We start from the raw sequence: 10,236 nt of genomic DNA on the forward strand, positions 1-10,236 counted from the left end.
CAAATGTACTGAAGTGAATCATCACGGCCTGCGGCAGTTTGATCTTCGGAAATCACTGCCATTGTGTCTTTCATCTCTTGTATGTGTTTGCTACTTAAGGTCCTGGGAAATTATGGTTATCAGGAACCTAAAGGACTCGGTGGATTATAGTCACACAGGTGTAATTATCCCGTGTTGTCGTCTTGTCCTGTCTATTTTCTTTTCGTCTGTGTAGTGGATTGAGCGCAGCGTGCGTACCCAGCATTACATTGATTAGTATTCACTCTCTACAGCAATAAACAACTCTTCTAAACGGGAGCAGTTTCTTAGTTCTCCGCGATCTGGGTTTGCATTTGTATCCATTGGCAGAGCATTTAAAAGGCGTATTGCTCCCTTTGACACATATAACATTTTTGTCAAGCTGTGTGGATAAGAAAGGCAAAAACGTGCAGAATGGCTCACACAACTGCTGCACTATTGCAGATTCGAGCCCTTTATCTACAGGAAAAATCTTTTTCCTCTGAGACATGTGGTTTCCCCAAACTACTGTTGCCTAGGGCAAATCCTGATTGCAGTACATGCTCTTTTTTTGTACGCAGGAAGATTTAGACTAACAGTGTCTATAAACCTTGGCGTTAACCGATGTCAACAAACCGATTTTTCTCATCGGTTTGCTGAGAAAATCCTATTAAATTTTGTCTGTTATTTATCTAAGCCTTAGCTATAATTATTTAACACAATGTCATGTTTTAGGTGAGTGTGTGTAAGGGGATCAAGGTTTTGGCGGTACGGGATTCAAAGAGATACATTTTAACTGCAGCAAAAAGTTAAAGGTGATTTGTCTAAATTCACCAACAAAATGCGGTTCAAGGCAGTGTCAATAAGATTTGTAAAAATGTTTTCAGAAAAACTAGGCTGCATTTATTGGATCAAAAAATATGAAGTATTGTTATTATATTTTACAACGTCATTTATTCCTTTGAAATGTTAACACATTCAAATCACAACCTAGTAATTAATGCATGTGATTTTATGCAAATTGCAGAGCACTACATTTGATTATTGACAGGCTGGTTAATTTACAATTACATGTAATGTACTCACCCACAACTTCTTCCAAACCTGTATGAGTCTCTTTCTTCTGTTGAACCTGGTCTTATAAAAATATGTACCTCTGTGCACTTTTTGTGCAACAGTGTTTTTATGTTGCTGCAACCGTGCCATTTTAGCTTCCTTTTACACAAGTTTGAGTTGTTTTGTCGAACCGTAATTACACGAGATTTCAACCAGAGCTCTTCGCCTCTCAAGTACATCTCTGTGCGTCCAAAAAAACTTGCTGTCTATAAAAATCCATAGATATGAAGCTTGATATCTGTGATGCTAACTTGCAGAAGCATCGGTTTTCTCCCAACATATTTATATTGTTTTGAAATCATAATATGACATTCTTCAAGTAAGCAAAAATGACGCTTTATTAAATGAAACTCTGTACTGAGAATTCTTACGAAGACTTTTTTCATTTCTTTTGGAAACTGCAGTGATATAATTGATATGTATTTTGTGTCTCACTTAAAAAGTGCACCAAGGTACATTTATGACATGAGACCAGGCAGAAAAAGGAAAATATTTTGAATGCTGTTGGTAACCAAACAGTTAACGGTAGACATCCGTCAATGGTTTCTATTAACAGTACAACTGTACATCAATAAAAAAAGACGAGTTGTCAAAATGTCTTCTTTTGTGTTCAGCAGAAGAAAGTTGTACAAGTCTGGAAAAGCTTAAGGAAAATTAAATTAAATTACATTTTTTAAGTAAATTATAAATTACATTTTTCAGTCTAAATTTTTTTTTTACTAAATGGTATGGAAGAAACATTCATGCCTGCACCACAGCATGCCATTTTATTGTGTCTGTATTTTTTTATATTTTTATAAATGCACTTTGCTAGGCTGAATATTGTCTATTTTTTATTTTTATGCCGCTGCCGCTGTCCTCTCAGACTGCCTGCCTTCACTTCCACATTAACACTGCTGCAGTTCTCTTGTCATTTTGACATCAGTGTAAAGCAGTTATCCAAAAATAGTGTATTCATGCTCTCTCCCGGCCAAAACAGAGTCATCTAGCTGCCTTTAACTGTACATTGAAGATACAGCACATAGCTGGTGAGCCTTTTTAATCAGTTTACTTCTTTGTTCAGACATCAAAAATAAATGCTGGTCTAACCTGGTCTTTTCAGCAGGGTAATCAGAATGATAGTGCAATCATAGGTAGTGCTAATTAGTGGATTTAATTATACGCGTTCTCCTCGTCAAGGCTCATAGCGAGAGTGACATCATAATTACTATTCTCTCTGTAACTCATAATTGATTCGAATGTCTTGAATTGGTTAGGTATAATTGTATTTGCAATTTCACGATCTAACTTGGCAAAATAAAGAAAGTTTGTGGATTGCTGTAGATTTCAGACAAAAGCATTGGAACTCTGAATTTACAAAAACAACGTTCAGCTCCTGAAACTATGCTAAATAATCATGAAGCAGTTGCATTGTTAAATATTTCTATATTTATTGCTTCAGTAACCCAACCAGACTCTGGGTTTGAACTCATCTTTGCAATGGAGACCAAATGAGCAATTATTTATTAGATGTCAGTAAAAACTTTGTTTAAAAGAAATATTTGAATCAATATGCATGAACAGTTAGAAAATTTAATCGGTAGGCCAAAATTGCTGTGGCAAATTCTGACCCAAGTAAACAGTGGAAAGTGCAACGCTTCTCTCAGTCCATGCCGTCTAAAATCTTAAAGGATGCCAGCCCTGTCAGTGTCAGTCAGAAACAGTGAAAACGAATATTTAGTGCAATATAAGTTTGAGGGCCTGAGATGCATGAAAAGAATGATAAGCAATTATAAGCTTTTTAATAAATTATTTAGAATCTGTTGATTTAACCCTTAGGCTATTCAAGCATATCTTAATAGATGTGGACAAATTTAGCATGGCGTCACCAAAATAGATCCTCTTCAGCGAATTGGTGTCGTTATTTTACACCCAATCACTACGCGCTGAAGAAACAGAGCTTAGTCTATTTTCATTGTCTGTTTATTTATATTTTTGAAGGTTGGTTTCAGTATAGGTTTGAAGTTTTACAGTTCATTTGACACACTGAACCTGTTATCGGGGCATGTTGTCTCAGTATCTGGGGTAAGTTGCCACAATGGGATTCTGCAGTTGGCTGAAATTGCTTCTGACAGCTAGACCCTGTCTCTCCTACTGGGCCACGCATTAGCTGTTGATTGTTTCTATAAATATCATAATGGTAAAATACATGTGATATTCCAGCACAGCGCCATGGCACTCGGTGGCAGAAATGTGTAAGTGCAGGCCAGGAAAATCCTCCCAGTGCACCCTCATATAACTGCTTGCTTTGAGATTTGAGCAGGCAGAGCTGCTGTATCCGAGCACTCTATACATCAATGATGCATTTATTTCAAACCCATGATATACAGAATGGATCTCTCTCGAAATACATTTAGGGTAAGTATTTTTTATGAACTATTATTGTAACAATGACTTTTTTGAATATTTTAAATGAACTATTTTAATGCATATTATATAGGCAACCGGTATTGGTATTTGTTACTAAAATCACAGCTAAACACGGTTATTATAAACGTTGTTTATTATAGGCTATGCTCTGTGTTAAAAAAAAAAAACGCGGATTACATGGACTTGCAAAAAAGGAACTCAAAGGAAAGGGCTGTTTTTGTATTGAGCGTGCTGTTTAGAAACGTGTCAGTTTTAATTGGATTTTTTTAAATTTGTCATTAACCACGAAAGTTAGACGCGCGCGAACAGCAATCTGGCGCTAAGAGGTAACCATAGCAACAGCTCCTAATCGGTCAGAACTTGAACATTGGCGTTATTGTAACTTTTCATGTTGTCTGCGATAGATAGATTGCGCAAGACGAAACGAAAGAAAAAAAACACAATCTTGAAATTCTTTAATCTTCATTTTGCAGTGAACATCAACTTATGGTGTTAAACGCACATCTCAAAGGCATCTTTCCACACATGTGCAGCGATATATAGCGCGTGAGTGCCGCCACAGCAGCGCGCTCGGACGCGCTTCTCTCTTTTTTTTTTGACGCACAATGGAGAGCCTGCTGAAAGAAACGGTTTACTGGACCTTCAACGACTCCTGGACAAATTCAAGCAAGGCACACGGAAGCAGGGGATTGAACCAAACCGTAAATCCCCTGAAGCGCAACGAAGAAGTGGCGAAAGTCGAAGTAACCGTCCTGGTGTTGATTCTGCTGCTGGCGCTCGCCGGAAACCTGTGCGTCCTCGTGGCTATCCAGACGAGTAAACACGGTCAGTCGCGGATGTACTATTTCATGAAACACTTGAGCATAGCTGACCTGGTGGTGGCGGTTTTTCAAGTTCTCCCCCAACTTATCTGGGACATCACCTTTCGCTTTTACGGACCAGACTTTTTGTGCCGCTTGGTGAAGTACCTACAGGTGGTCGGCATGTTTGCGTCCACTTACATGCTCGTGCTGATGTCTATAGACAGATGTTTGGCTATATGGCAGCCTCTGCGATCCCTGCGCCGTCGAAAGGACCGTTTTTTCGTGCTGGCCTCTTGGATTATAAGCCTTCTCTTCAGTTTGCCGCAGGTGTACATCTTCTCCCTCAGAGAGGTGGGCGACGGTGTCTTCGACTGCTGGGGGGATTTTGTTCAGCCCTGGGGCGCGAAGGCTTACGTGACGTGGATTAGTCTCACGATCTACATCATCCCCGTAGCCATTTTAAGCGTTTGTTATGGACTTATCAGTTACAAGATATGGCAAAACTTTAAGCTGAAGACCCGGCGAGACCAGTGTCTGTCCTTGACCCCGAGGCCAGCCAAGGGCACCGCGCTCTCCCGCGTCAGCAGCGTCAAGCTGATCTCCAAAGCTAAGATCAGGACGGTGAAAATGACTTTCGTGATCGTCCTGGCTTATATCATATGCTGGACGCCTTTTTTCTTCGTCCAGATGTGGTCCGCCTGGGATCCAATGGCTCCAAGAGAAGGTAATGCGGGATGTTAAAGATTTGTAGATGAATATGCCATAACACGTGTAGCCCGTGATACAGATGCATAGAAAAATTTAATTCTGATAACATTTCAAGCAGTACATTTCACAAAAGACGTCTATTGGTAGTTGGTATTTGGCTATTTAATGCAAATATAAATATCACAGCCATTGAAAGCCTGGAAATAATAGACCGTTTGTGCCTCAAAAAAGCAAGAAAATGCTTTTTAAAAGTTCTATTCATATTTACAAAGTAATGTATTAAAATGCTCATCCGTGCATTGTAAACAACGCATAAGACCTTTGAAATTAGGATTCCTAGGCCCTGATCATATACTCAAACAGTAATAAAAAGAATTTATATCCATTTAATCTGCGGGTTATGTAGCTTTCTTAAAATCTATGAGTTTAAAAGAGCATGAGAAATCAATTATATGGCAATAAACAAAGATATTTAATATACAGAAGAGTCTTGTGTAACCTAAGATATACCTAAACCCAGCCGTAGATAAAATTGTTACTGAATAATTTAATGCTTTTTATTCTTTGGTGCTCTTCTGTGTCTCTTTTTAACTCTTTCCCATTGAGTGTTGCATGAATCCAAAAACATTTCGCAAAGTAAAATACATACAGAGATTGATGAAATGAGAGCATAAATAGGGAACAGGCTACACGTGTCTTAAGACACCCTCAGGTAGTTTTGGTAAAGTAAATGTAGCATGACATCAAACGGTTCCTCTTTATCCTGTCTCGATCATGAGGAGTGCCATTTCCGTATAATTTGTGAGGAGGTCGTGTGCTGTTATCAAACCCACAAGGCCCAAATGGACACGACTGCAAGGAATCCATCTGCTGCACATTTCCTTTCCCACCCCTGCTCATTATTACTCCTCCACAATAAAAGGGGTGTAGTTAGGGTTACTTCATCAAGATAAATGCTAAATATGTATACAGTGGGCTGCAAAACAACACTCAAAATGTGGATATTTTAACCTAGAACCTTGGATGGATAGTAGAAATGCACCCGAGATTTTCACTATCGATGTCACTGTAATGTACAAGCAAATAATACAGGAGAAACCCTGACAAATGAGAGACTATCCACATTCTGGACTTTAATCTTATGAAAAGAAAATTATATAATGACCATCATAGCTGAAGCATAATGATCTAATATATTACAGCAATAAGTTTGAAATAATCCAATTCAGTATAATTGCAGTTTCAGCAATGAATTGAACTTGAAAGGACAATATATGTCAAATTAGATATTAAAATCTTATGTCCAGCAGAAAATGTAAAAATAAACGTGTTATTTCTTGTATCTTTTAAAAAATGATTTTTATGTGGAAACAAGCATATTTTTATTAAGAATCAGCCCACAACTCTTTTCAAGCTGCAAAATAGACCAAAAAATATGCCAAATACCATTAATATACCAAAGTGCACGGCATCAGTCCATCAGTCCATTTCGTACTTATTTTAGAGACAGAGACTGCATGTTCTTAGAGAGAGCTCCGGCCCTTGTCATTAGGTTGTTTTTTTTTTTTATTTGGAAAAAGACCCAGTCTGCACATCTTGACCCGACAGGGACTGGTTTCAATGAGGATTTTCAGAACATCAACAGTGTAATGAATGCATGACCATAGACATGGTTGCCCACAGTACATTATTTGCCGGAAGCATTATGAAACCTCATATAGAATTACTCCAGCATCATGTTATTTAAAAACTGTATTAAAATGTGTACTCTTTAGACATCTTTATATATATATATATATATATATATATATATATATATATATATATATATATATATATATATATATATATATACTAACATAATAGTGACATTAAACATAACGTTAATAGACCTGCCTAAGGACGTAAAATCAATCATTGTGTTTAGTGGCCACATAACCTGTATGTCACTAACTTTTATGTCTCGTCTCTGATAGCTATGGCGTTCATTATTGCGATGCTTCTGGCCAGTCTCAACAGCTGCTGTAACCCCTGGATCTACATGTTTTTCGCTGGTCATCTGTTCTGGGATCTCATGCAGCGCTGTCTTACGGCTTCACACTGCGGCTGTACGAGGCAATGGAGATCTAAGAGCCATTCAGGCACGGGTGCAGTGAGGAGCACCAGCAGCCAGAAGAGCGTGACGCAGTCCTCTACAGCATGAGAGGAAGTTAGAATACATGCAGTTCGCATTAGCGTCATGGCCAGAACAATAAGATAACATAAGCTAAGGAATCATTTCAAATGATTTTTACAGGTGTGGCGTAAACCTCAGATACGTTAGCCATGGATAATCTCCAATCTTCTTCAGCTTAAAATGTGTATCTTTTACATGTAATGCTTGACCTGTAGCTGTCTTTGATACAAGAGGTATTTACCACTTTGGTGCGCTTTTAAGTAAGAGACGAAATACGTACCAACGAGTACATATCACTACAGTTTCCAAAAGAAATGATCACTAGTGACAGTAAGACACCTTTTATTCCTTTACGCAGTCTTAATTAATAAAGCATTATTTTCGCACAGTTACTTAAAGAATATCATGCTGTGACTTCCAAACAATATTAATATACTGGGATATTTGAAAACTAATGCTTTTGAAAGTTATCACCACACATATCCAGCTTCATACACTGCTCTCCAAAAGTTCGGGAACTCGCTAGAAAAGGGATCATTTTGCACTGATAAGGGACAACACAAACCACGAAAACATTTTATTACACAAATAATTTATACATAGAAAATACTTACGGTTTCGATTCATCAAAATATCCACCATTAGCAGCTATTAGAGCTCTGCATTCAAACATTGGCTTGGTATATCACTCCAAGCCTCCTGAAGGATTGCCCAAAGATGATTCACACTGGTTGGACGGTTCTTACGCCATTATTATATCCAAATTCAAATGTATTATTGCTGGTCTTCAATGATAATGTCAAGTTACTTTAATGTACAGTATTTGCACCAAAAATGATAAGGATTTACGCTGATATTATCAAAAAGCACACTTTGCCAGTGGTGTTTCCAAACTTTTGGAGGGCAATGTTTCCATGGGTTTTCATAGATGGTAGGTTTGTGCGGTAGTTCATGGAGTACAGCGATATACTTGAGAGGTGACGAAACAGTTCAAATCCGTGTAAAAGGAAGTTGAAATGGAAATTTTGTATCAACAAATGCATTTTTACACCAGTTTTGCATTTGTTAGCACTATTGGCTAGGTTTAGGGTTTTCAACATGGTAGGGCATGAACTTTTAGTCCACGGATATTTCAATTCTGAAGCGCTGCAATAAAAACCTATATCAATGTAATATCAAAATGTGCCAGGGTTCACGTATCTGTGAGGATCTGCGTTTTTTTGCAACTCAGTGGATATTTCTCTTTGAAACTGTGGTGAAACGTGCAGTAACGCAGGTAAAAACAGCGCACATATTTTTATGAGAACAGATTGGGTATTTACATCCATCTCCTCTCTAAACCACTTATTCTCTGTAGGCCTGTGGGAGTCATTTTATGTTGTATGTCTAAAGGAACAGTTCACAAAAGTGAAAATTTGCTGAAAATTTTCTCACCTTTTGATCATTCAAGATGTAGATTACTTTGTTTCTTCATCGTAAAACAGATTTGGAGAAATGTAGATTAGTTGCTCATCAATGAGTGAATGGGTGCCGTCAGAATGAGAGACCAAACAATGCATGATAACATCACGATAATCCACAAATAATCTACCCCACTCCAGTCAACATCTTTGACCATCTGAGAGAGAGTAAAGATTGTGCTAATTTTCATTTTTAGGTAACTATTCCTTTTAATGTATTTATTATGTTATTTATATAATTTATTTACCCTCACAACATTCCAAACATGCATGCAGAAATTCTCACAATGGCAGATTTTTTTTCTCGGATAAACCAAAGTCTGTTTCAAGTACGTATAAATAAAAGTGGTGATGGAAGGATGATGGATAAAGAATGCCCAAAAATAAGTATAAGGATTTTAATGAGAAATAAAGATTATATGAATTATGTTTCTCCTGCCAAATTTTAAAACTCCAATAAAATTCATTCTGTTATGTTTTCAGATCAAGCATTGAGGACAAATGTAGAAAATATTTGCATTTCAGAATTTTAACAGATCAGATAATACTCTTTAAAGAAATACAGCATATATTCAGTTGACTATGTCTCAACTTTTACAAATTCCGCATCTTTTATCCTGTTATTATATGAAGTAACAAATCACACCTAATAACAGTAAATTCAGAATTAGCACTTTTTCCTACATGAATGTCTCTGTGTGTGTGTGTGTGTGTGTGTGTGTGTGTGTGTGTGTGTGTGTGTGTGTGTGCCAAATGTCACCACAAAGATAGTAAAACTTGACATTTTTGACATGTGGGGACTGGCCTGCGATCCCCATGATGGGAAAATATTAAAAATAGTAAATGATGTTTATCTGAAAGTCTGACAATGCAACCAGGTTTTCCATAAGGGATATGTTTAAGGTTAGGGTTGGGTTATGCAATAAATATAGTTTGGTCAGTATAAAAGTAATAGAAGTCTATAGAAAGTCCCCACAATTCACCGAAACAAATGTGTGTGTGTGAGAGAGAGGGAGAAGAAATAACTTGTTTTCTTTTTTAAGGGGGAACAGTTCACCCAAAAGTGAAAATTGTGTGGTAATTTACTCACTTTCATGTTGTTCCAAGCCCATTTAATTTTCACGCCATTTGCAGATCACATATCAACGGGATTAAGGGTTTTAAAGTATAGCTGTTACATTCTTTGCAGCCATTCACACGGACTACAGGAGTTACATTAAATAACATCTTAAAAGCTATTGCATGGCTTTAGAAGACTTTGTTGCGCTTGAATGGACTTTTATGCCGCTTTCATGAAGCCTGACAACAATATGCTTTCTTGAAGAAGAAGAGCAGCTCAGAGATTAGTTAGGTAGAAGTCATACCAGTTTGGATTGGAAGGTGAGTAAATGATGAGAACATTTTTAATTTTTTTGTGACCATTCAGTGGTTTTGATGTTCCAGGGGTGTTCCCTCATCAGTATTTTGTAAAAATATACTGTAAATATTGTTCTCACAGCACCTCAATACGGCTGTGATTCACTTGAATGTAATCTTATTTATTAAACTGTGTGTTCTAACAAATGTA

At 37.3% G+C, this 10,236-nt stretch overlaps 1 protein-coding gene across 1 annotated transcript; it reads left to right on the forward strand.

Annotated features, from left to right (window-relative positions):
- The first annotated feature begins 3,405 nt into the window (after positions 1 to 3,405).
- Positions 3,406 to 10,236, forward strand: oxtrb (oxytocin receptor b). Its single transcript, XM_043241198.1, has 3 exons — positions 3,406 to 3,510; positions 3,996 to 5,049; positions 7,010 to 10,236. Exons 2-3 carry the CDS (start codon positions 4,128 to 4,130, stop codon positions 7,234 to 7,236), a joined length of 1,149 nt encoding a protein of 382 aa, XP_043097133.1. The 5' UTR covers positions 3,406 to 3,510; positions 3,996 to 4,127; the 3' UTR covers positions 7,237 to 10,236.

Source organism: Puntigrus tetrazona, chromosome 6, assembly GCF_018831695.1.
Source record: "Puntigrus tetrazona isolate hp1 chromosome 6, ASM1883169v1, whole genome shotgun sequence".
NCBI classification, from domain to species: domain Eukaryota; kingdom Metazoa; phylum Chordata; class Actinopteri; order Cypriniformes; family Cyprinidae; genus Puntigrus; species Puntigrus tetrazona.